The sequence below is a fragment of the Phoca vitulina genome, unplaced genomic scaffold (assembly GCF_004348235.1).
Source record: "Phoca vitulina isolate PV1807 unplaced genomic scaffold, GSC_HSeal_1.0 scaffold7, whole genome shotgun sequence".
Taxonomy (NCBI): domain Eukaryota; kingdom Metazoa; phylum Chordata; class Mammalia; order Carnivora; family Phocidae; genus Phoca; species Phoca vitulina.
In genome coordinates this window covers 39,123,273-39,149,627 of record NW_022589710.1, presented here as the reverse complement: position 1 = coordinate 39,149,627, position 26,355 = coordinate 39,123,273, and the positions used below count along the sequence as shown (strand labels likewise).

At 42.6% G+C, this 26,355-nt stretch overlaps 1 protein-coding gene across 2 annotated transcripts; it reads left to right on the top strand.

Moving 5' to 3' along the window:
* Window positions 1–9,172: 9,172 nt before the first annotated feature.
* Window positions 9,173–25,726, top strand: RDH11 (retinol dehydrogenase 11). 2 transcript variants are annotated; one of them, XM_032405387.1, is made up of 7 exons: window positions 9,173–9,319; window positions 11,394–11,512; window positions 11,865–12,020; window positions 13,366–13,470; window positions 14,014–14,223; window positions 17,315–17,504; window positions 23,353–25,724. In XM_032405387.1, the coding sequence occupies exons 1-7, from the start codon at window positions 9,249–9,251 to the stop codon at window positions 23,453–23,455; spliced, it is 954 nt and encodes a 317-aa protein (XP_032261278.1). In that variant the 5' UTR covers window positions 9,173–9,248; the 3' UTR covers window positions 23,456–25,724. The 2 variants fall into 2 exon arrangements, with proteins under 2 accessions (XP_032261278.1, XP_032261279.1); XM_032405388.1 differs by lacking the exon at window positions 9,173–9,319 and adding an exon at window positions 10,166–10,273 and having other exon boundaries at window positions 23,353–25,726.
* Window positions 25,727–26,355: the final 629 nt, after the last annotated feature.

Below are 26,355 nucleotides of genomic sequence, written 5' to 3'. Positions count from 1 at the left end.
TTCAGGGTTGTGAGACTGATCAGCCTGCATTGGGCTCCACGCTCAGCAGGGAGTCTGCTCGAAGAATTCCCCGCCCCCCAACCCCGCTCGTGTGCTCTCTCTCAAGGATGGGTCTGGCTTATGAAATAAAACATCATCAGAAGTGGATCTAGATGGGGGCGCCTGGGTGGCTCAGTTGGTTAAGCGACTGCCTTCGGCTCAGGTCATGATCCTGGAGTCCTGGGATCGAGTCCCGCATCAGGCTCCCTGCTCAGCGAGGAGCCTGCTTCTCCCTCTAACCCTACCCCCTCTCGTGTACTCTCTCTCTCTCTCTAATTCTCGCTCTCTCAAATAAATAAATAAATCTTTAAAAAAAAAAAAAAAGTGGATCTAGATGTCTATTCTACTTAGAGGACTCTTTTAAAGAAAAAGAGTATAATATTATGAATAAATATCAAGCACAAGAGTGAAAACAGGAGAAGTCAGTGCAAGAAAAGAATTGAATAGCACATTACAAATTCTAAAAATCTGACAATTGCCATAAATACCACGAAATCCAGAAAATGACATTATAATTTTATTAACTAACTGGCTGACACACTTAATTTCCTTTTTCTTATTTTTTGGCTGCATACTTTGAATGGCCTCTTCCTATGATGATTTTATAAAATCATTTTCTATAGAGAGAATAAAAAGATAAATCAGCCTTTCCTTGATCATGGGTTATCAAATTTGTTTTAAAAACATTTTATTTTTAAATGTTACAGAAAAGTTTAAAAACAGTATGGAAAGATCCTGCATACCTGTCACTTAGCTTCCCCTAATGTTAACATCTTAAATAACCCTAGTATTATCAAAATCAGGAACATGTTGATAGAATGCCATTAACTAAATGGCAGACCTTATTCTAGTTTCACCAGTTTTCTCATTAATATTCTATCTCTGGTCTGGGACCTAATTCAGGATCCCACACTGCATTCAGTTGTGATGTACAGTGATGCCTTTGAAGAGTACTGGTCAGTTATTTTGTAGAATGTCTCTAAATTGGAGTTTTCAGATGTTTTCTCATGCTCAGATTGAGGTTCTCTTCAAATGTGCTTTTAATTATTGATGGTTGCATAAATTGTGTGATTGATTTCATACACAGTCACATACACTTGTGGTCTGTAGCATTGCTGCCCTAGAAACAGGAATTCTGATCAATCATTTTTTCATGTATTCACATAAAAAAAAGAAGAAATGGTACATTTTAAAATTGCATATGCTGCATTGTTGAATAATTTCCATTTTGATGAGGCATGGATGAAAGAACCAAATATTGCACTTAAACTTTTACCTTTTTTTTTTTTTAAGATTTTATCTATTTATTTGAGAGAGAGGGAGCACAAGCAGGGGGACCAGCAGGCAGAGGGAGAGGGAGAAGCAGGCTCTGCGCTGAGCAGGGAGCCTGACGAGGGTCTTAATCCCAGGACACTGGGATCATGACCTGAGGCAAAGGCAGATGCTTAACTGACTGAGCCACCCAGGCACCCTACCTTTTCTGATGATTGGAAGAATTTTCTACTGATTAGCTTCTAGCTCCATACATTTCTTTTTTATTTTAGGATTTTATCATTTATTTATTTGAGAGAGAGAGAGAGAGAGGGAGCGGGGGGAGGGTCAGAGGAGAGGGAGAGAAAGAATCTCAAACAGACTCCACAACAAGCACAGAACCTGATGTGGGACTCGATCCCAGGACCCTGAGATCATGACGTGAGCCTAAATCAAGAGTCAGATGCTTAACAGGTTGAGCGACCCAGATGCCCCTGGCTACATACATTTCAAACCTTATTACTCATGTCCTACCCACATGATTGCAGTGCTTAGCACCATGAAATGCAGTCATACTGTGATGCAATCTCTCCTACACCCACCCCTAAAAATCAAAGGGAGATTTCTTTTCCAGAGCAGTGAAAAGCCAAACAAGTTGAAGGTTTCAGAAAGTTATTCTGCCACATTTATTTTAACAATCCTTGATCATTATATTTTAATGATAAAGATGTAACCTAATCATTCTATCTTTTGATTTTACATAAAGTTGATCTAGACCCCTTTCCTGTATCTATTGGGAAGACCAAGAATCTCCCTAAGGTTTCTGTGAATTCCTGGGGGCTTCCACTGTGTGTGCAGTAGACATTCCAAAAAGGTTTGGAAAGAAGGAGGGGGTTTACAATTTGGCAGCATAAATGACAATACAGAACTTTTTTTAAATTTAAATTCAATTAGTTAACATATAATGTATTATTAGTTTCAGAGGTACAGGTCTGCGATTCATCAGTCTTTTTTTTTTAAAGATTTTATTTATTTATTTGACAGAGAGAGACACAGCGAGAGAGGGAACACAAGCAGGGGGCGTGGGGGAGGGAGGAGTAGGCTTCCCGAGGAGCAGGGAGCCCGATGCAGGGCTTGATCCCAGGACCCTGGGATCATGACCTGAGCCGAAGGCAGACGTTTAACAACTGAGCCACTCAGGGGCCCCTGTGATTCATCAGTCTTACATACTACCCAGTGCTCATTACAACACATACCCTCCCCAATGTCCATCATCCAGTTACCCCATCCTTTCATCCCCCTCCCCTCCAGCAACCCTCAGTTTGTTTCCTATGATTAAGAGTCTCTTATGGTTTGTCTCCCTCTCTGGTTTCATCTTGTTTCATTTTTTCCTCTTTTCTCCTATGATCCTCTGCCTTGTTTCTGACATTCCAAATATCTGTGAGATCATATGATAATTGTCTTTCTCTGATTGACTTACTTTGCTTAGCAAAATACCCGTCAGTTCCATCCACATCGTTGCAAATGACAAGATTTCAATTTTTGATGGCTGTGTAATATTCCATTATACACACACACACACACACACACACACACACACATGTATATATATACCACATCTTCTTTATCGATTCATCTGTCGATGGACATCTGGGCTTTTTCCATAGTTTGGCTATTGTGGGCATTGTGGGGTGCAGGTGCCCCTTTGGATCACTACATTTGTATCTTTGGGGTAAATACCCAGTAGTGCAATTGCTGGGTTGTATGGTAGCTCTATTTTCAACTTTTTGAGGAACCTCCATACTGTTTTCCAGAGTGGCTGCACCAGCTTGCATTCCCACCAACAGTGTAGGGGGGTTCCCCTTGCTCTGCATCCTCGCCAACATTTGTTGTTTTCTGACTTGTTAATTTTAGCCATTCTGACTGGTGTGAGGTGGTATCTCATTGAGGTTTTGATTTGTATTTCCCTGATGCTGAGTGATGTTGAGCACTTTCTCATGTGTCCGTTGGCCATTTGGATGTCTTCTTTGGAGAAATATCTGTTCATGTCTTCTGCCCATTTCTTGATTGGATCATTTGTTCTTTGGGTGTTGAGTTTGGTAAGTTCTTTCTAGTTTTTGGATACTAGCCCTTTATCTGATATGTCATTTGCAAATATCTTTTCCCATTCTGTCGGTTGTCTTTTGGTTTTGTTGACTGTTTCCTTTGCTGTGCAAAAGCTTTTTACCTTGATGAAGTCCCAGTAGTTCATTTTTGCCCTTGCTTCCCTTGCCTTTGGCGATCTTTCTAGGAAGAAGTTGCTGTGGCTGAGGTCGAAGAGGTTGCTGCCTGTGTTCTCCTTTAGGATTTTGATGGACTCCTGTCTCACATTTAGGTCTCTCAACCATTTTGAGTCTATTTTTGTGTGTGGTGTAAGGAAATGGTCCAGTTTCATTCTTCTGCATGTGGCTGTCCAATTTTCCCAACACCATTTGTTGAAGAGACTGTCTTTTCTCCATTGGACATTCTTTCCTGCTTTGTGGAAGATTAGTTGACCATAGAGTTGAGGATCCATTTCTGGGCTCTCTATTCTGTTGCATTGATCTATGTGTCTGTTGGACAATACAGAACTTTAAACAGTCCTGTACTTAAAGTCCTTTGGCCACCCTGATACAACTTTTTTCACTCGTCACTTTTACCTGTAAATTCTAGTTCATGACATTTTTCTTAACTCTCTCTCTCTTTTTAAGCTTTATTGAGGTATAATTAAGAAATCAAATGACAAGATATTTAAAGTGTAAAATGTAGTGGTTTCTTACTTCTCCTCTTTGGTGAGTCTTATCTTCTATCCTTTTTGACTGTTCGCCTGAACTCCCAAATTCCTGTATCTTCTCATACAAGACAGTTTAGCTATTTCTTTATTAAACTGTCTCTTCAGGCATCCTTCCCCTTCCTAAAGATGCTATTAAGGTATTTTCCCAAAACAAGACAGTTATCACCTCTGAGAGAAACTATGTTTTCCAGCTTTTAATGCCTTTTTATTTGACTTCTTACATAAATAGTAATAAAACAAAATTTGTACCACTTTGTAACCATGATGCATAGCAAGAAACAAGAGAGCATGAGAGTTAAGCCCTCATTTAAGGCCAGACTTCTTGGGTCCAAAATCCTGGCTTTACTCAACAATAAAACAGTAAGTAACACAATTAAAACTGGGCAAAGGATCGGAATAGACATAGCTCTGTGAAAATGTTTCCGAAAATAAAATGGCCAATACATACATTCAAAGGGGCTCAGCATCATTAGTCATCAGGAAAAGGTAAATCAAAATGACAGTGAGACACCACTGTCACCCACAGGATGACTAAAACCAATAGACAATAACAAGTATTGACAAGGATGTAGAGAAATTGGAAACCCGTATGGTGTTGGTAGGAATGTAAAATGAAGTAGCATCTTTGGAAAATGGTCCCATAGTTCCTTAAACATGTAAACATAGTGTTAACATGTTATCTAGCAATTCTATCCCTAGGTATATCTCCAAAATAAATGAAAACATGTATCTACACAGACTTGAACACAAATGTTTATAGGTATGACGTCGTTATCTTCAGTGAGCCAGCAATGCCCTGGACCCTCAGTCCCTTGATCTCGTCATCTCCAAGAACCTCCTCCCCTACCTCCTCCCTGCCCCTCAGTCTGTCAACACCTGGAACCCCCCCACTAACTTCCTACATTCAGACCCCCACCATCCCACGGCACCTCCTCCTCACCTAGCTCTCTTGTGGTGTGAATACCCACACCATAGTTATGTAGCCCCAGGAGGACCTCCAGAGCACTGTAGCCCCTCCTGCCATTACTTCCTCAAATTATTCAACCGAGATTCCACACTCATCACTTTAGTCATTCTCTTACCAATAACCCTCAACCTCCTGACCCTCTTGTCTTTCTGCCCCAAGAGCCTGAGAAAACCCCAACTCTCAATGAACCATCCATCTGTCTGCTTTGTGTGGCTGGCTGATGAGAGCTGCTACAGAAAAATCACATTGCCTTGCATGTTGATGCCGTTATAAATACATAGCCACCAGCATCACCCAGGGCCTCCAATTAAACCGTCAATCCTTTTATTTCCCTAATCACCACTAACCTAATCTCCACAACGATTATTTCACATGTTTGCTACTCTTAAACTTCTTGCCTTTCAATTTCAGCATGTATCCTGGCCTCTTCACACGCATACACACATACAAACAATAGGGACCATCAGAAAGAAGATTTTTCAATATTCTGCCACCAACCTCATAAATCTTTTTGAATTTGTGCTCATCATGTGTTTCTCTCTTCCTAAGATAAATTTCTCTCCATCTCATCATTTATATTCTCAAAAGCAGTGTATGAGAATTACAGTCGCTCCACATTCTCATCAATACTTGGTATGGTCAGCCTTTTTATTTTAGCCATTATAGTAGATGCATGGTGGCATTTTATTGTGGTTTTAATCTGCTTACCCCTAATGACTAAGGATATTGAGCATTTTTTCTGTGGCTAATTAGCCATCTGTGTATCTTCTTTGGTGATGCACTGTTCAAATCACTTGACAATTTAAAAAATGGAGTTATTTTCTTAATCCTGAGTTGGGGATTTAAAAAAAAATCTGACTACAAATACTTTATCAGGTATGTGATTTGCAAATATTTTCTCCCCATATTTGGTTTCTTTTCATTATCTTTCAAAGAGTAGAAATTCTTAATTTTGATGAAGTCCAACTTACCAATTTGTTCTTCTTTGGATCATGCTTTTGGTGCTGTAAGTGCTACTTCTTGAAGTAACTTGTTAATGCATTCTGTTACACCACAGTCCCCAGATTCCCTCCCGTGCCAGTTATCAATTTGTTGCCTCTCAGCTCCAATTCATCCTTTTTGCCTGCCCTGTGAAAGCAGAAATGGACCCTAGAAATATGTTTTTCTTTGCCGTCTGGCATGATGTTAAACCTGGGTGAGACATTGCAGGAGGAAAGGGGTTCTCTTGCTAGTTCTGCTGGGCTAGCCCCGCAGGTTTCTGTAGCACTAGACTCTCGTGCGCACACGTTCTCTATCGGCACTCAGTGGCCGGCAGCTTCCTCTTTAGGGTTTTGTAACAAGGTTCCTTCCGCCAGACACCTCCCTGTGGACAGCTTTCCCTGGCACCCTACACAGTGGGCGTCCAGCAACGTCTCTGCCCTTCAGTACACTCTACCTATCCCTCTCCAGCAAGGTCTGGGAGTGAAGGAATCTCTTCCTCAAGGACTCTCTCTCAGCCCCAAGTGGTGGCTGTTTTATATTATATTGTATTATTTCTATTACATCTGCGATTACATTTTTAAAATATTATATTTTTAGTTGCTCTTTTAATCTTCTTGAGTGTTCTCTTTACTTCTTCCTAGCCCACAGGTGGGCAAACCACGGGCTAAATCCAGCCTACCGCCTGTTTTTGTGAATAAGTTTTACTGGAACATGCTCATTCATCTATATATTGTTTAGGGCTGCTTTTACACAGCAACAGCAAAATTGAGCAGCTGTAATAGAGACCAGATGGCCCCCAAAGCCTAAAATATTTTTTTTCTGTACAGAAAACATTTAGGGGCGCCTGGGTGGCTCAGTCAGTTGAGCACCCGCCTTCTGCTCAGGTCATGATCCCAGGGTCCTGGGGTCGAGCCCCGCATCAGGCTCCTTGCTCTGCTTCTCCCTCTGCCTGCTGCTCCCCCTGCTTGTGTTCTCTCTCTCTCTCTCTGACAAATATATAAAATCTTAAAAAAAATTTTTAATATCCCCTATACTAGCCAGTTCCTCATTAGTCCAATTCCATTATGTTTCATCATTCTTGATATTAAACTCTCTCTGTTCAAATTACTGTGTGGCTTCTCTAATCTCATTGGGCCCAGTCTAATGCCTCACCAACCTCTCTGTCCCTTTGTCATTGTCCATTTTCAGGCTCACCTTCCTCTACCTATCCCATAATGTTAGTGCTCCCCAAGACCCTCCTCTCTGCTTTCTGTTATAGCCCCTCTAAGCCACTTGTTTGCTTACTCATCTTCCATTATTGGGTTTAACCGATGGTTTTTAATTTGGGTTCTATGAATGAAATTGCATGCAAATTTTGTGTGGATGTGCAAAAGCACATACATGTGGGGAGGTTTCCAGCCTCCTCTTTGGGCAACATGGCTTAGTAGTCAAGGGCACAGAGCCTGGATATATCCTTCTTAAGTTTGAATCCCAGTTCTGCCACAATGGCCTGGGATAATTTATTTAACCTTGCTGTTGCCTCAGTATCCTTGTCTGTAAAATAAAAAAAAAAAATTGTAGTCCTACCTCATAGAGTTACTATGGGAATTAAGGTAGTTAATATATACAAAGCACTTGGACAGGGCCTGGCACATAATAAGCACCATTTAGGCATTGGCTATAATCGTCATTTCTAGCACTCCCTCTTGCCCCTGTGCCACAGCTAGACCAGTGTTTTCTTGTTGTAGTGCCCCTGCTTTCTCTGACTCTGAGATCTCCAGTGGGCTCTTCCCTCTGCTCGGAGCACTCTCGCCTGTATGTTTGCCCACTAACTCCTGACCTTCCCTCAGGCCTCAACTCAAATGTATTTCTTCAAAGAAGCTTTTCCCGATCTCCAGACCAGGAGGAGCTTCATGCTATGACCTCCCAAAACTTTCTTTTCCCTCATAACCCTCATCACAATTTATTCATGGTGATCACGTAAAGTTCCTCCCCAACAGGCCATAAGCTCTGAGAGGGCAGAGGTAATTTCTGCCCGGCTCCCTGCTGCACCTCAGCACAGTGCCAAGGAATAACATAAACATTCGTCAAATGAATAAGTGAATGAATAAGGAACAAAACACATGAAAGTCTTTTAATGAAGGTGTAAAAACCTATGCATATATTAGGTACCACAATAATGAGCATATGACAAAATCTGATGATTATTAGATAATCTATCATGAAATCAGTAGAAATTTATATTGTGTGAAGGAAACCTCTTCAATTTCTATAAGATATATTCATTTAAATTGAGCTTGGAACATGTCTTTCAATCAAATGGAAATGAATTATCCAATTACTGACTTGTTACAACATCCCCTACCTCTACCTCTTGGAAACCAGATATAAGCCTCAGATGGCAGAGCTGAAAGGAATAATTGAACAGGGAACCTGCTTGTTCTCAGAGAATTTTCATGGCCTTAATTCAAGACAGGATTACAGACTTTCATGAGTAAGCAAAACCAACTGTGCTAATCTGAGAAATTCATTGCCACCCTGGGAGTTAATGTATCTAATCCAAGTCACCAGGAAAACTGTGTTCTATTATCAATTAACACTCAAACAGCAGGAAAATGATGATAGCATTATAATACAAAATAGACACAATAAAGTGATTCTCCTGGGAATGTCTTCAGGGACGGGTTGCTTACAGTCCCCTGGATGAAGGAATCCTTAAGGAGGAAGGATCCCCACCTCCCCTCTTCCTTCCCAACCGTCAGACTCCAACCGCTCCTCTCCTGTGTAATCAGCCTCGGAACACTCCCCAGACGCCAATCTTTGATCTCCAGGAGAACAGTGCGGTAACTGCTTCACTATGATTGGGGAAAACTTAACCAAGATCTGGACTTGGGCACCGGGAGCTAGAGGACTGGGGAGGGTTCACGACAACCCTGGCGGCCAGAGGGCTGTGGGAGAGTTGGACGATCCTAGAAGCCCCGGTAGAGCCTAGATGGCTGGGGATTTGTTGCGTTAACTAGCGCAAGGGTCAACTTGTCTGAGCAGCGCGGAAAGCAGCGCCCTCATGCCCAAGCTGTGGACTACATTTCCCAGACGGCTTTGCTCCCCGGGCTGTCGTACTAAGATTAGGGCGTGCCTGGGAGGAGCAGCGCGGTCCGCGAGCACAGCTGGGGCATCTCGCTCAGCTCCTACCTACGGCCACAGCAGCCATCCCACAAGATGATCGGGATCCTCCTGCTCCTGCTCCTGCTCCTCCCCCTTTTCCTGTACATCGCTGCACCCCAAATCAGGTCTGTGCAAATGTATTGCCTTCTTTGAGAAGAATTCAGGAGGACGTTAATCCTCACCGAAGCTCTGTTTCCAAAAGAAGGAAAAGGAAAATCCCTGGGGGGCTCCAAGTAGGTCGAGGCCGGGAGTTCGGTTGGTCGGAGGAGGTCCAGCTCTCCTGGATGCGGGGGGACGAGAGCAAGAGACCCCGGGCGGTGGGAAGGGGCTGTAGTCCGGACCCCCTCACTCTGTTTCTCCCGATCCCTTTTTTCGTCTCAGAAGCCCTTGCTTTCTGCTCCAGAGAACCCCGAGTGCAAGGCTACCTCAGACACTTAAGTTTCCAGCATTGGGAGATTTTAGACCCTGAAATGGGGTGTGGACCTTAAGACTGTTTTCCCCTTAGCTCCCATCCCTTGAACCAGCCCTGTCTAGTTTCTTGCTTCCAGCCTTTGAAGTACAATGGAGCGATTCGACCTTTTGCTCTCAGAGACTGTCCGTCGATGGGAATCGTGCTATCTGCAGACCCGTTGCTTGCTCTCTTGTGGCAGTTAGATTCGCCTTTTTTTCTGGGCGGATGTTGTAGAGGAAAGAAATGAAAGGGTTTCATCATGAGCCGTGTCCTGCGTTCAGAGCAGGAGTATCTGGGGACCTGAATCATGCCCAGGGTTTGGGGGTGAGGCAGAGAGGATGAAGGGTAGTGGGCTCTTGACCTGGTGACAGATCAGCCAATGGCTGGCTGAGTGCCGCAGAGAATCGGCGGAGAGCTGCACAACGGGCGCCTGCTGATTGGTTCTGAGTAAATCACCCGTGGTGACGGTGAACCAGAGACTGTAGAGACAGAGTCCTTCCCCCAGGGCTGGGGCGGGGGCGTGGTGACCATCCACCCTCGTGCTCCTCTTCTAGTTTTATTTTTCCTCCCTTCTGAACACCTAGTGCTCCCACTCAGATGAGAACGCTTTTTCTCTTTCCACCCCAAGGTAAGATCCTTTTACCCAAATAGAATTCCAATGAAAAGTTGAGCCTGCACTGAAAATAGTGCTCACACCTCTGCGAGGTTTTTCCGAGGAAGATTATACTGCAAGGGTCATATCCCCAACCACCTGGCTAGGTCATGGGAGCTAGCCTAGAGCTGGACTTTTCAGCTGATTCTCTTTCAGTCCTGTTGGTAAGGAGAAGAAAGAACTCAGTAGAGGTCCTGATATGTTGTTGCTCCTGGAGCTAAAACTGAAAGGATGTGAAAAACTGAGCGGGGAGGCTTGTTCTCTGAGGAGGAAGATATCTTTTGGTGAGCACCAGTTTGCTTCCTTATTGGCCTGTGTGCACTAAGCAGATAACTTTAGTGGCTAGGAGTGTGTGCCTTGCAACTCCAGGTTCAATGAAAAAGGCTGAAATGCTCTTTAAAAGGGCATCTCCTGGTCAAGAGATTCTTTTAACTTGAGTCTTGAAATTTGTGGAGAAGAAAAAAGAACAATCCCTCTTTGTGCATTCATGTCTTTGGAAAAGAAAGGTAGTATAGTGCTTAGGAACAAGGACACTAATTAAACCAGGACTTGAAACCCAGCTCCCCTTTATACTGATTTACGTCTTTTCTTTGTTTTATTTTTGATTGTGTGCGCGTGTTTCTGTTTGCTTTACGCCAGCAAACAAGCTTCCATAATTTTAACTTTTTGTGTTGGATTAGCTGCGTATCAAGACCATAAAGTGCCAGTTGTGGACAGATAGACATAAGTGGACCAGTTCTTGCTTCTTCTAGGCTGAGTCTTATGATTCCCTAAGCCTGTCAAAGAGCTCAAACTGAAGCCAGGTGCCTGGATAATCACATATTTATCCAGTTCTTGTACTGCAGGGGGCAGCGCTAAGGTTTGCCCTTATAATAGAATCGCTTTTGTTCTCGAGCAAGAGCAGAAATTTTTTGAGCAAAAAAAAAATCTTGAGCAAGAGCAGAAAATTTTTATTCAATCTTCCTTAAATCTATAAAAAGACAGCACTAGAAAGAACCAAAGCAAACTTTAGCCTTGGGATCGGAAGACATGGTAGTTACAGGAACCTCTGAGACAAGGAAAATGAAGAACTGATGAGCTCTCCTTCTCCCTACAGGAAAATGCTGTCCAGTGGGGTGTGTACATCAACCGTCCAACTTCCTGGGAAGGTCGCTGTGGTCACTGGAGCCAACACGGGCATTGGAAAGGAGACAGCCAAAGAACTGGCTCAAAGAGGCAAGCTTACTGCTTCTGATTCCCTCCTACTCCTGCCATTTTATCCCTCACAAGGATGACCATGCTCATTATTTCCTCCCAATCTTGGAATTCAAGAACTTTCCAAGTGTCCCACAGATTCACTGGTCTGAACGTAGTATTAATGCTCTACATATAATGGACACTTAATATTATTGATTTATTTTTCTTTTTTGATTTGTTCATCAAATACCCCTGTCATGAAGTAGGGGTAAAATTCCCATTAAAAAAAAAAAAAAAAACAGTAGAAAATAACATTTATAAGTCTATGGGTCTATAGTGTCCACTCAAAAGCAGAGCTGACAGTGTGTCTCTTTTATATATTGGTTGATAGGAGCCCGCGTGTATTTAGCGTGCCGGGATGTACAAAAGGGGGAATTGGTGGCCAGAGAGATCCAAATTGTGACTGGGAACCAACAGGTGTTAGTGCGGAAACTGGATTTGGCTGATACAAAATCTATTCGAGCCTTTGCTAAAGACTTCTTAGCAGGTAAGTATAGAACTGGAGATTATGTTGTTGGTCTTGCAATTAACATGGCAGACTTAGTTACAGGAAAAGATCCTTCTCCCTCTTTAATACATAGAAATACTAGATAGGGCACCTCGGTGGCTCAGTCAGTTAAGCATCTGCCTTCGGCTCAGATCATGATCCCAGCGTCCTAGGATCATGCATTGGGCGCCCTGCTCCGCGGGGAGCCTGCTTCTCCCTCTGCCTCTGCCTCTCTGTCTCTCTGTCTCTCATGAATAAATAAATAAAATCTTAAAAAAAAAATTAAAGAAATACTAGATAAATTAAAATAAACAACTTTCATTCGTAGCGGAACTCCTTCGTAACAAAGGGGAATCCTCAAGAAGCAGCAACAAAAAATGAGTTTAAAAAGTCATAGCAGTGCATAAGAGCTAAAACCAAAAACCTCACGGGAGTATCAGAACTCAATATGAGCTTTAGGGTCTGGAGTCTAAATACTCACACGGACAGAAGATGAGGCCTCAGGCCCTGAGAGGAGGGAGCTGTATCTTAGGCTCCACATAAGGTTGGGAGTCACAAAAAGTCACCTGGTCCATGGTACAGGGGTTTAAAAAAAAACATAGGCCACCAGCTCCAAGACATGGCAAAGAAGCTTATCTTCTCTTTAGATGGCTAGAGAGTCATCTGCAAGATATTAGAACCTCAAGTTGGCATCCTCTGTGGGGGAGAATTTATTACATCACCAAATGGTGTAAGAATCTTGAGCTGAGAAGTTAACATAAAACCCTGTAGCATCACATCAAAATCAAACCCAAGAGTATTCCGTAGGCATATCCCCTCGTAACACAGGGATCTTGGCCTCCATAGGTAAACAACTTCTACAGATATGAGCTCATAGTTAGAAATTACAAATCACATGAAAAAATCACGAGAAAGAGTTGTCAAATGCAACAAAGAGGTGAAACCAGTATTTCTTTTGGCACCTTTTGGAGTTCTCCAGTGGCAAGGGGTGCATACAGATCAGCCTCTTTGCTCTTGCTTTGGAATCTTCTGATTCAGCTCAGGAAGTCTTTCTATTGGGAGAGGTGAGCAGAACATTTTCCCAAAAGCAGTGAGTGAGTAGCTCCTTAATTGGAAAGATCGGAAAGGCCATTTGGTTGTATGAGATGGAATTTTGCTCTGTAGTAAGTATGTAGGATGCAACTAAAGTCTTAGACAATGAAAAACAATACAAAATACATATGAAGGGGAAATGGAGGAAAGACTAAAGTCCTGCATCCCCATTTTCAAAGCCTGGGTGTAAGGCAGGTTTCTCAGATATAACTGCTGTGGCTGGCTGCTTCCACATCACATCTCTTCCCTGCAGAGGAGAAGCATCTTCACATTCTGATCAACAATGCAGGAGTGATGATGTGTCCCTACTCTAAGACAGCAGATGGCTTTGAGATGCACATGGGAGTCAACCACTTGGGTAAGAAATTTGGCCTCATCCCCAAACTAGAGGAAGCCTAAAATTCTCCTTGGAAAACTCAGGGGTCAGGCTGAGCCAGCCGCCTCTGGGCCCTAATAGACCATAAGTGAATAGTAAATACTATGGTCCTGCCTGAAAGCTCAGAGGTAAACTTAGGCCCACTCAAGCTTCCACCTGCTTTTTAATTTGCAATCCAGATTCAGTTTACCTTGGGGCATTTTTGAACAGCCTAATTGGACTGGGGACTGTGGTGCTTTCTTTGTGGTGATCCTCATGACCAGCATCAGGTAGAGGCTGCCTGCTCTTAAAGAGTAATATTAATCAAAGTTGGAAGGAGACAAGACTTCATAGTCACATGATCCAGACCTCCCTCATGGAAGGATGGCTGTCCTATTTCCCCAAACCCGCCCTGAGCTTGTTCTGTAGTTGATAATGAATTAATGAGGCAAACAGCCTTGTTCCTGAGTTCTCTGCAGGGCTCACCATGACTCCCTTCATCCTGGCATTGGCCCTGAACTCTGTTAATTCTAGTTTTTCTCATAGGTCACTTTCTCCTGACCCATCTGCTGCTAGACAAGCTGAAGGAATCAGCCCCATCAAGGGTAGTGAATGTGTCTTCTCTAGCACATCACCTGGGAAGGATCCACTTCCATAACCTACAGGGTGAGAAATTCTACAATGCAGGTCTGGCCTACTGTCACAGCAAGTTAGCCAACATTCTCTTCACCCAGGAACTGGCTCGGAGGCTCAAAGGTAGGCTTAGAAGAAGTAAGTATAGAGATATGAGTCAATGGGAAGTAGCGAAAAGCCACAGGAATACATACTGTTTTCTGGAGCCCATCCCCTGGACAAACCTGCTGCCATGACTATAACTGGGTATTATTTTAGTAAATAGTCCACAGCTGAATATTGGACGTGGCTGGCAGGAGATGGGGACATTCTGACTTTGAGTCATAAGGCTTGGCTTTAGCACTTACTAGCTGTGTGACCTGCAGCAAGATACTTAACTTTTCAGACTCATTTCCTCATAAGTAAAATGGGACTACTTTATAGGTTATTATCCTCATTAAATCAGGCCTCATGAACAAGCAAGGTTTTTTACTCATAGTGAGACTAGCTAGAAGGGAAGGACCTGGGGGTGCCTGGGTGGCTCAGTCGGTTAAGCGTCTGGCTCTTGGTTTCTGCTCAGGTCATGATCTCAGGGTTGTGAGATCAAGCCCAAGTTCAGGCTGTGGGCTCAGCGCAGAGATTCTGTCTGAGATTCTCTCCATCCCTCTCCCTCTGTCCCTTCTGTGCATGTGCTCTCTCTCTCTCAAATAAATAAAATCCTTTTTTTTTTTTAAGATTTTTTTATTTATTTGACAGAGAGAAACACAGCAAGAGAGGGAACACAAGCAGGGGGAGTGGGAGCGGGAGAAGCAGGCTTCCTGCAGAGCAGGGAGCCTGATGCGGGGCTCGATCCCAGGACCCTGGGATCATGATCTGAGCTGAAGGCAGATACTTAATGACTGAGCCACCCAGGCACCCCTAAATAAAATCTTTAAAAAAAAAGTGGGGGGAGGGACCTGAACTGGCACTAGATACAACCATTAGGATAAAAGAGGCACTGGGACTATGGTGGTGGTGGTGGGGAGGGGGAGTGTCTCCCTAACAGCAAAAGGTTAAATAAGTGAGAAATGTATGCTCGAAGAGGGGAGTCTCCAATCACAAATACACAGAGGTCCTTAGCACTCTCTACTCTGAATTTTCGATAAAAAGAGGGGTAATCCAGGGTGGACAACTGGAGTTGCTTAGCAGTTGAGGCAGGCAGAATTTTGGCTCAAGGAATCAGACACAGGAGCCCCACCATTGGAACAGGATCATCAAACTACATGGAAATTAAATGGGTTACAGAGTGGGTGGGATGAGGCATCTGAGGATGTTAAGGAACATTCCAGGCAGACGGAAGAGAATGCACAAAGGTCTGGGCTCGTTTGAGTAACTGAGAGGCTGCTATGATTAAAATGTAGAAAGCAAGAGGAATAGAGGTCTGAGCTGAGACGGTGAGGTAGACAGAGGCAAAACCCTTAGAGGCTATGGTAAGGATTTTAGTGGAAGAGCAGTGGAGAACCTTTAAAATGAAAGCCTTTTTAAAATGGGGGCAGGAGTGTGTGCCGCAGGTGATTTCTGTAGTCTAGGTGAGAAATGAGGGTGGCCTGGACTAGAGTGGTGGAGATGGAGGGTAGTGGACATTTCTAAGAGATATTTAGGATGAGAAACCCCCAGGGCTTGTTGATGGATATGCATGGTAAGGTAAGGAGTTGTCAAGTACTGCTCTATGTGCCTGCCTGATTGGGAGTTAGGGAACACTGCAAGATCCAGGTTTGGCCTTGAAAGTGTGAAGTTAGTTTTGGACCTCTGTGTCAGCATTACTACGGGTCATCTAGAGTAGATGTCAAGGGACACCTGGGTGGCTCAGTCGGTTAAGCGTCTGCCTTCTGCTCAGGTCATGATCCCAGGGTCCTGGGATCAAGCCCCATGTTGGGCTCCCTGCTCAGCAGGGAGTCTGCTTCTCCATCTCCCTCTACCCGTCCCCCCCCCGCCACCTTGCTTGTGTGCAAGTGCACGCTCTCTCTTGCTCACTCTCTCTCAAATAAATAAGTAAAATCTTAAAAAAAAAATAGAGTAGATACCAAGTTGGAAATAATATATGTCCATTGTCCTTTATCTGCAATCATGAAATCTACAAAGATCTGAAAATTCAATTTTTTCAGAACCTTGACACCAAAGCTCATTTGGCAGCAAAACCTCCCTTGTACTAGGGAGATTAGGTAATAAGCAGTTTATATATGTTGTGTCATATTATCTTTCTAAAATCAGTAAAAATTTGGAAACCTCTCTGGCCCAAGGTTCTAGTAAAGAACCGGGGACCTGACCTAGCATATGCAGAGTGTCATAGTGTCATTTAGCACTTACCGTGTACCAGAGACTATCGAGGCTCTCATACATATGAACTCATTTAATCCTCAAAACCACCTTGTGAGGTGCAGGTATTAGGATTATCCCCATTTTAAGAGGAAACTGAGTCACAGCATCGAGCTTGCCCAGGGTCACAGGGCTCGTGAGTGGTATAGCTAGGATTTGAAAGTGGGCAGTCTGACCACAGAGTCCGTGCCCTTAGCCACTCAGAGTCAGCCAAGAGTTCCAAGGAGTACAATGTGTATAAAAATGTGCATGCCATATAGTTACAGAGAGGGAGTTTAGCAAGCCATGGGAACGCCAGCATTTGAAGTTTGGGTAGAAGATGAGGGACTGGTCCGCGAAACTGAGAGGAAGCAGCAAGAAAGGTTTGGAAAACCAGGAGTGTGGGGTCATGGAAGCCAATAAAAAGGCAGCTTTGAGGAAGGAGTGGTCCCTAGAGTTAAGTGCTGCTGAGAGGTTGAGTCCTGGCTCTGCTGTTTCCAAACAGGTGTTTTGTTTTTTTTTTCAAGATTTTATTTATTTATTTGACAGAGAGACACAGCGAGAGAAGGAACACAAGCAGGGGGAGTGGGAGAGGGAGAAGCAGGCTTCCCGCTGAGCAGGGAGTCCAATGCGGGGCTCGATCCCAGGACCCTGGGATCATGACCTGAGCCGAAGGCAGACGCTCAATGACTGAGCCACCCAGGCGCCCCTCCAAACAGTTAATAACCTCTTTGAGCTTTAATCCTAACCTATGAAATGGGGAGGTGTAAATTACTGTGAGGAGTGTTGTGGGAAGGGGGTCTTCCTGGGGTGGGATGTTTATTCATGTCCTCTGCTCTCCTTGGCTATCCAGCAACATTAAGTCCTGCCTTCCTTTCCCTATGGGGCACCCCCCAATTAGGCTCTGGCGTTACGACATATTCTGTCCATCCGGGCACAGTCAACTCTGAACTGGTTCGGCACTCATCCTTCATGAAATGGATGTGGTGGCTTTTCTCCTTCTTCATCAAGACCCCTCAGCAGGGAGCGCAGACCAGCCTGTATTGTGCCCTCACTGAAGGTCTTGAGATTCTCAGTGGGCATCATTTCAGGTACGAATGCATCTGGTTTTGAAGATGGGGTTTTTATGGCTCAAAGGAAATAATCTGGATTTGTCTGGTATATTATACTCCTCTTACAAAGTACATTGTGTGACCTAGCTTTTGTCTTTTGACTAGTGTTTTTACCTTGTAATAAGGGGGTTGACTCACTTGCATTTTTCATGGTACTGCGAGGTTTGATTTTCTCCATGGCTATCTTTTATTATGCTTTCTGGTTGTTTCTTTTCTTCCTACCTTTTGTTATGTCCGTCTAGTTTTCTTTGTTCCCTTTTGGACTCTTGTTCTTTTTTTTTTTTTTTTTTTTTACATGAAAAAGAATTTGAATCTGTATTTCTCTATTGTCTTCGGGACTAAAAAAGTATCGATTGACTCCCTTCGTGAATAAGTGAAGACTTTTAAAATTGTTTATTGTAGAGAACTTTGAATATGTACAGTAATAGATAAAATAACATGTTGAACCCCCATATGCCCATAATAAAGCCTCAACAACCATCAAGCCATCCCCATGCACCAGCCCTTCCCATATTTTTTTTCCCTCTCCTATTATTCTGAAGCAAATCTCAGACATCACATAATATTGAAATGTTAGCATGTTTTTACCCCCCACCTTCAAGATTATGTGGAAATAACTTGAAATTTTAGAGAAAGGGCTGTAAATAAATTAAAATTGGAAAGAAAGGTAGACAGATCATGAAAGGCCCATAACTCCAGGCTTGTGAGGAGCCACAGAAGTTGTTCCAGTAGAGAGAGAAATAATCTGCTCTGTGCTTCAGAGAAACATCCCTGGTGACTTGGTTTGATGAACAAGTAAATAACCCAAGCGAGAGAGAATGAGTTCCTGATTTAGGGTAATGACAGTTGGAATACAAAGAAGGGTTAAGTGAGAGAGGTCCTGAAGAGGCAGAATTGTTACAGCTTGATGACTAAATGAGTGAGGGGTCTGGGAGGAGTTAGTGACCTGGGGTCAAGCCTGACTTACTAGGAGATTGATAATGACATTAACTGAGACAGCAGACATGGAAAAATCATGTGTATAGCTTAGGGTTCTTTGATTCCAAAGCAGGGAAACAGACTCATGCTAACTTAAGCAAGAAGGGAATTTATGAAAATATGGGGGAATTCTTCTAAAAACCAAAGAGAAGACTGAAGAGCCAGGCTTAGAACAGACAGAGTGGCCAGTCAGCTGCTGCTAGAATGAGTATCCGCCAGCTGTCTTCAGTCTTTGTTTTGTTGCTCACCATTCGCCCTCTAGCAAGGAAGCACTAGATCTTCCGTCCTCTCATCCTCACTCCCTTGGTTAGGGGAAGACAGACACTTGATTAATGGGGTCTTCAAAGTGTGGGAAAGAGGTAATTCCTCAGAAAGGGATCAGGTTGCTGTTGCCAAAAGAATGTGGAATGGAGGCACCTGGGTGACTCAGTCGGTTAAGCATCCGACTCTTGATCTCAGCTCAGTCTTAATCCCAGGGTTGTGAGATTGAGCCCTGGATTGGGCTCTACACTGGGTGTGGACACTGCTTGAGACTCTCTCTTTCCCCGCCTCCCTCTGCCCCTTCCTCCCCTTAAAAAAATGTGGAATGGATCAGGTGCCCACTGTGTAATAAACCTGGCTCTGTCCATGTTGAGTGTGTTATCCATAAGACTCCATGTGAGTAGAAGTGTGTAGCACGTAGTTGGAAATGTGGGTCTGAAATCCAGGAAGATAAGTTTACATAGTTTTATGTACTAGAATGATTTTCCATGGGTGACTGGATTCTTCTTCCCTGGAGATTTTAAGGTTTTGACTAGTAGTTTAAAGAAAGTCAGCCCCGGGGCGCCTGGGTGGCTCAGTCATTAAGCGTCTGCCTTGGGCTCAGGTCATGATCCCAGGGTCCTGGGATCGAGCCCCGCTTCGGGCTCCCTGTTCAGCAGGAAGCCTGCTTCTCCCTCTCCCACTCCCCCTGCTTGTGTTCCCTCTCTCACTGTGTCTCTCTCTCTCTCTGTCAAATAAATAAATAAATAAATAAATCTATCTTAAAAAAAAAAGGAAAGTCAGCCTCAAATCCATGACATAGTAATTATTTAATTGACTTTTGAAGAGCCTTTCCAGTGCCATGGATTCTTAATTTTAAGCATTTTGAAGATCCAACATCAGCTATGTTGACCACTATCAGGAAATGAGCATAAGTCTGTCTTGACTGAAGCATTAGAAACCTTGTGCTGCTTATTATTCCTGACTGAAACCACAAATCTACTTTTTGTCTCTATGGATCTGTCTGTACTGGGCATTTCCTATCAATGGAATCATATAATATGTGGCCTTTTGTGACTGGCTTCTTGTTTACTTGGCATAATGTGTTCACTGTCATCCATGCCAGAGCGTGTATCAGTACATTATTCCTTTTAATTGCCAAATAATACTTCATTTTATGGGTATACCACATTTTATTTATGCATTCATCAGTTGATGGGCATTTGAGTTATCACTTTTTGGTGATATGATGCTGTGATATTCATGTACAGATTTTTATATGGAGATTTCTCTTGGTTTATATACCTAGAAATGGAATCCCACTGAAATATGGGTTATATGTCAGCTCCGTGTTTAACTGTTGAGGAACTGTCAGACTGTTTTCCCAAGTGGCTGCACCATTTCATGTTGCCACCAGCGGTAGACAAGGGTCCCAATCTCTCCACGCCCTTGCTTACACTTCTTATTGTCTGTCCTTTTGATTTTAGCCATCCTGGTAAGCATGAAGTAATTTTTCTGCTTACGTTTTTCTAGTTTTTCTCATTATGGTTTTCCTTTGCATTTTCTTGCTAATGACGTTAAGCATCTTTTCATGCGCTTATTGTCCATTTGTTTATCTTTGTTGGAGAAATGTCTATTCAAATCCTTTGCCCATTTTTAAAATGGATCATTGTCTTTTTGTTGTTTAATTGTAACAGTTCTTTAGATAGTCTGGATCAAGTCCCTTATCAGATGTGTGATTTACAAATATTTTCTCCCATTCTTTGGCTTATCTTTTCACTTTATGGTGTCTTTGGAGCAGAGAAGTTTTGATGAAGTCTAACTTACCAATTTTTTCTTTTGTCACTTGTGCTTTTGGTGTCATATCTAAGAAACTATTGCCTAACCGAAGGTCATGAAGATTTACTACTGTGTTTTCTTCTAACAATTTTATAATTTGAACATTACATTTTGGTCTATGATTCATTTTGAATTAATTTTTATATATGGCATGAGGTAGGGGTCCCTCTTCATTTTTGCATGTGGATATCCAGTTGTCCCAGAACTGTTTGTTGAAAAAATTATTCTTTCCATTGAATTTTCTTGGTAGCTATATTAAAATTCCTTGGGCTGGGGCACCTGGGTGGCTCAGTTGAGTGTCCAACTCTTAATCTTGGCTCAGGTCTTGATCTCAGAGCTGTGAGTTCAAGCCCCACATTGGGCTCCATGCTGGGCATGGAGCCTACTTAAAAAAAAAAAAATTCCTTAGGCTGCCACAACAGAATACCAGAAATTAATTTTCTCAGTTCTGGAGAATGGGAGTTAAGATCAAGGTGCCAGCAGGGTTGGTTTCTGATGAGGCCTCTATCTTGGCTTACAGAGGGCTGCCTTCTTGCTGTGTCCTCAGATGGCTTTTACTCTATGTGTGCACACTCCTGGTATCTTCTCTTCTTATAAGGACACTAGACCTATTGAATTAGGGCCCTACCTTTATGACCTTACTTAACCTTAATTATCTCCTTAAAAGCCTGATCTCCAACTATAGTCACATTATAGATTCAACATACGGACTTTGGGGAACGTGATTCAGTCCATAACAGATTTATCAAAAATCAATTGACCATAAATGTAAGGGTACCTCTACACTTTTAGTTCTGTTCTATTCATTTATATGTCTATCCTTATGCCAGTAGCACGGTGTCTTGATTACTATGGCTTTGTAGTAAGTTTTGAAATTGATCTTTTTATGTATACTGGTTGATACTTCCCAAAATCCTACTGGGACTCTCAGCACCATGACTGTGCTGATGCCATAACCACACGTAAGTAGCTTTTACTGTGGTATTCGAATACATTTTACAGCATGTCATAGCTTATGATGCAAGGCACTTTCATGTCCATTGTGTCATTTGCTATTCATCGTAATCTTGCAAAGAACATAAGGCATAATGCTGTAAAGGTTACAGAGGCTTACAGAGGCCAACTCATTTCTAGAGTCTTACAGAGCCTTTGGTTCTCAGTGATGGTCTTTTTACTCAGCAGTGGCAGGTTGTGCTGCTCATGCTGGTAAGTTCCCTTAAACAGAAGTACTATACTTACCAGGCTTGTTTTGTAATTGCAAAGATATCTTTAAGTGGTGTTTCTCAAACTTTGGTGCATTTTAGAACCATCTGAGGAAGTGGTTGAAGACAGATTCCTGGACCTCTACCCTAGAGATTCTGATTCAGCAGGTTCAGATGGGGCCTGAGAATTGGCATTTATTTTTTTTTTCTTTAAAGATTTTATTTATTTATTTGACAGAGAGAGACACAGCGAGAGAGGGAACACAAGCAGAGGGAGTGGGAGAGGGAGAAGCAGGCTTCCCGCTGAGCAGGGAGCCTGATGCGGGGCTCGATCCCAGGACCCTGGGATCATGACCTGAGCCGAAGGCAGACGCTTAATGACTGAGCCACCCAGTCGCCCCAGAATTGGCATTTCTAACAAACTCCCAGATGATGCTCCTGCTAGTCCATAACCTGCTCTTTGATTAGCAGCGTCTTTATGGACGTAGTGTTAGGAGTTTCCTTCATGTGCTTATTTCAGACTTGCCAACTTTCCTTTCCACCTTCAGAATTTGCTTAGAATGTCCTGGAAGCAGTTCTCTTGAAATAGTATATAACTTTTTAAATTGCTTCTTACGTGACTTAAAAGATAGCAATCGGTTTATTCAATCACTTTTCAAAAAACCCTTTATTGAATACCTGCTGTGTACTAGATGCAGCTAATTCAAAAATGATAAAATTTTCTGGGCAGTGCAGTGTTTGAATACCCCTCCTGCATTTAATGGGGACTAAAATAATTGGGATTACAGCAATGAAGGGAAGGTGTATGAAACATACAGTACCTTATTGTTACATTTCTTTTATGCTATCATCTTTTCCTTCATTGTTTATGAGGCTGGCTTTCTTATTTGAGTTTAAAAACAGTTATAATTTGGGGGTGCCTGGGTGGTGCAGTTGGTTAAGTGTCCAACTCGGTTTCGGCTCAGGTCGTGATCTCAGGGTCATGAGTTTGAGCCCCACATCAGGCTTCACGCTCAGTGGGGAGTCTGCTTGCGATTCTCTCTCTCCCTCTCCCTCTGCCTCTCCCCTGGTGTGCACTCTTCTCTCTCAAAAATAAATAAATCTTAAAAAGAATTAAAAAATAAAAAGTTATAATTGCAGGTAGACCTGAAAGAGTAAGTTTTGGGGGTGGTTTTGTTTGTTTTTACCACTCCAAGCATCTGTAACCAGTGTAATCTCAGCAGCGTGACACTGTACAAGTCCTGTGTGAACAGGCTGGACATACACAGGTGTCAGGCGGGCACTGATATTATAGTTAAATATATACATATAAAGGAGAATATAAAGACTAAATGCTATGTATTATATATCAGACATTCTGGTCAGAGGGAGTATAGTGAGGAGATCTAAATGGTAAATACATTTTCTCTGGGGTAAGGATTGGCGAATGAAGAGATAAAGACTGGCCCTATGAAGTGCATAGAGGACATGTCATCCCTAGGTTGTTTTTCTGTCACATTCCTTGTTCCAGGCAGAGAATAGACTCCATTCATAAACCTCTGTTTTAAGCCTCTCTCTTTCCCTTCTAGTGACTGCAGGGTGGCATGGGTCTCTGCCCAGGCTCGGAATGAGACAATAGCAAGGCGGCTATGGGACGTCAGCTGTGACCTGCTGGGCATCCCTATGGACTGACAGGTGGTAGCAGGTGGACTCAAGAGAAACCCGCAGCAGACTACTCAGTACTCCCTGCCAAAATGATTCTCCTTCATGACGGCCAAAACCTTGAGCACAAAGAAAACAAACCTTCCAGCCTTTCCTGCTTGATGTCTGATAAAAGCCCAGTGTAACTGCCAGATTCATCAAAACACGTTGCATTAGTCCAGATTGATTTTGCTCTTGTTACTGCCAGACGTACAAGAGGTATCATAGGATAAGATCTTCATATGACCTGCAAACTCATATTCGCCTTCTGAAACCTACTACCTAGGAGAATCTTAGCTATGGCAGCGTCAATTTATGGCAGTTTGGATTAGTTTCTACCCTCTTTGTTCACAATATAGTTCCTCCCAACCACCAACCAACCTTCATTTCAAGAGAACCACACTGCAGCCCAGCTGAACTCCCAGAATCAACGGTGGCTTGGCTTAAGAGCAGGGCTCATCCCTCACCTATTAAGAAAACCATCATATGCCAACATCTGGATTCTCTCAGGAAACTCTTAACTGAATCTGGATTATGGGATGGGCTTTATCTTCAGCAACCTAAAGCCACTTTAAGACACTTTTACATGTCGACCACAGAAGAGCTTCCTTTTCTAGGAAGTTCATGGGGTTGGGAGGATGGCAGAAATATGGAGGAAAGCAGAAATAAAAATCAAGTTTAAACTGTCATTTTCCTACTGTTTCTCAGGCCAGCAAGTGGGTAAAGAAAGGAGCAGTACAGGAAGATAGATCACGTACCTGACTTCAGTTTACTGACCCCAGACCCATGGAGGCCTTTTTGTGCCTTAGTTTCTCTTAGAAAATCAGAAGAAGGGAAAGGCGAGTGATTGTCACTGAGTATATCTTTGTGTGTATTCTTATGTAGTTATGCAATTGGGATTATTTTTACAAAATTCAAAGTAGCTACAAAGGAACAGTATTAAACTGGACCCTGGTGCAGGTAAGTGTTCAAAGATGGAGAAAAGAGTGTCATCCAATCTTTAATACAAATGAGTGGAGCTACAAAGGGAAACAGATTGTGTATATGTGGATAACTACTCACCAAGAAGCACATGGGTAGAAGGGAAGAAGCCCAAAAAAGAGAAGAATCCTGGAAGATAATGCATACAGTGAAGGGCCAGTTAAGGATTAAAAAAACAAAACAAAAAAAAACCAGCTAAAGATGGCAATATGTAACTATGGAAGAATTGAAGGTGAGCACCTGAGTTAGCAAGACTGATACTGCACTGTCTTAACAAGCACCAATCAATCAAGGGGGCAGAAAAAGACCCCAAAAAAACCCAATTCTTTATTAGGCAAAATTATCCTAAGGACTGATATTGGTAATTTATAGTCAATTTAATAATCTTCAGGGCATTTCCTGACATTATCTTGACAAGATTAAAATGTCTATTTGCTAAAAACCTACATTTAATTTGGAGAACTCTTATCAAAGGTAATGCTGCCATAGGAAATTGGAGGAATCAGTAATGTTCCCATCACTTGTTTGGAGTATGTTATTCTAATAGTTTGTGATTACCTTGGACTGACAATTACATATTCACTTTGGTGGGGGAAAGAGTTATAGGACCACAGTCTTCTCATATTTGTAAATGCATATTCTTTTGTTGCACTTGTTTTGACTATTAAGGTATCTAATTTAGAAATGGTCGTTTTATGGAAAAATTTTAATAATAGTTAAGTAGCATAATTGAACTCATATTTTACTTAATTTATGTTGAACTGTCAATAACAGAATGTTTTTGATTATTATGTTTTTATTTACCAAAATAAAAATTGTATTAAATGAAAGTTTAGAGTCAACGGAAGAAAACAATTAAATGAAAGTTTAATTATAAGAAGAAAACACTTTTCATTATTATGGTTATACAATCACTTCTCATTTTTAAGGATAATTTGTCCCAGAGTCTAGCCACAGTACAGCCTCAGTCAGATGTTATAACTTCAGTTGTGTGATAATGTGATTGTTGATTCACCATTTTTCTACTTGTCTTTTATGATGCTGTTCAAAGATCCCTTTTTTCCATCCGAGGCTATTACGTCTCCTTTTTGTACCTGCCCCTTCTATAACAATGCTTATCACAGTACACCTCCACTAACAACCTCAGATTTTGCTATCTCTGTATTCAGTGAACATTAGGAGCTCAACGCGTTTGTTCAATCAGTGGTCAATGAATCAGTCTAATAAAAATAAAGGTCCAGGAGATATAAATCACATCATTTCCCCCTGAACAATCATGTATCTTTTAATATGTTTGGGCAGTTTTATATATTGGGCTGCCAAGCAATATTTCAGAAAAGGCTTCGATAGGAAAATCATTTCATAAGTTGAAAATAAGAATTTCCCACCACTGAACCATGAAACCCCATGTAGTGCAGAAAAGGACTTCGTAATTGTTAACACATTACACACAGTGGGAAAGAGACCTGAAGACGCCGGGTCTGCCTTGCTCACCACATTATAAAATAACCCGGCGCAGGGTGGCTCTTTTATTCGCCAACATAGGCCCATATCCGGCATGATGACTACGCGTAACATTAACAAAGACTTGCTGAGTGAATGAATGCACTAGGCGAGCCCAGACGCTAGAGGCTGAGTGTGTATTTTGGGAGTCACACTGGGCACCATTTCTGAAAGCATATGACCCTGGTCACTTGACTTCCCCAGTAAAAGTGCTTTACTGCTCCAGGGCAAGCTGGAACCTGGCCCGGCTATCTTTCGAGGGCTGAAAACTAACGTTTAGTCAGGACGCGAACTGAGGAGGTCAGAGCGGTCATACAGTGCGATGACATCGAAGATGACTTCCAGGCGCTTACTGACACCAAAGTACAGGGTGTCAGCACTACCCACTGCGGCTGTGGCATTGACAG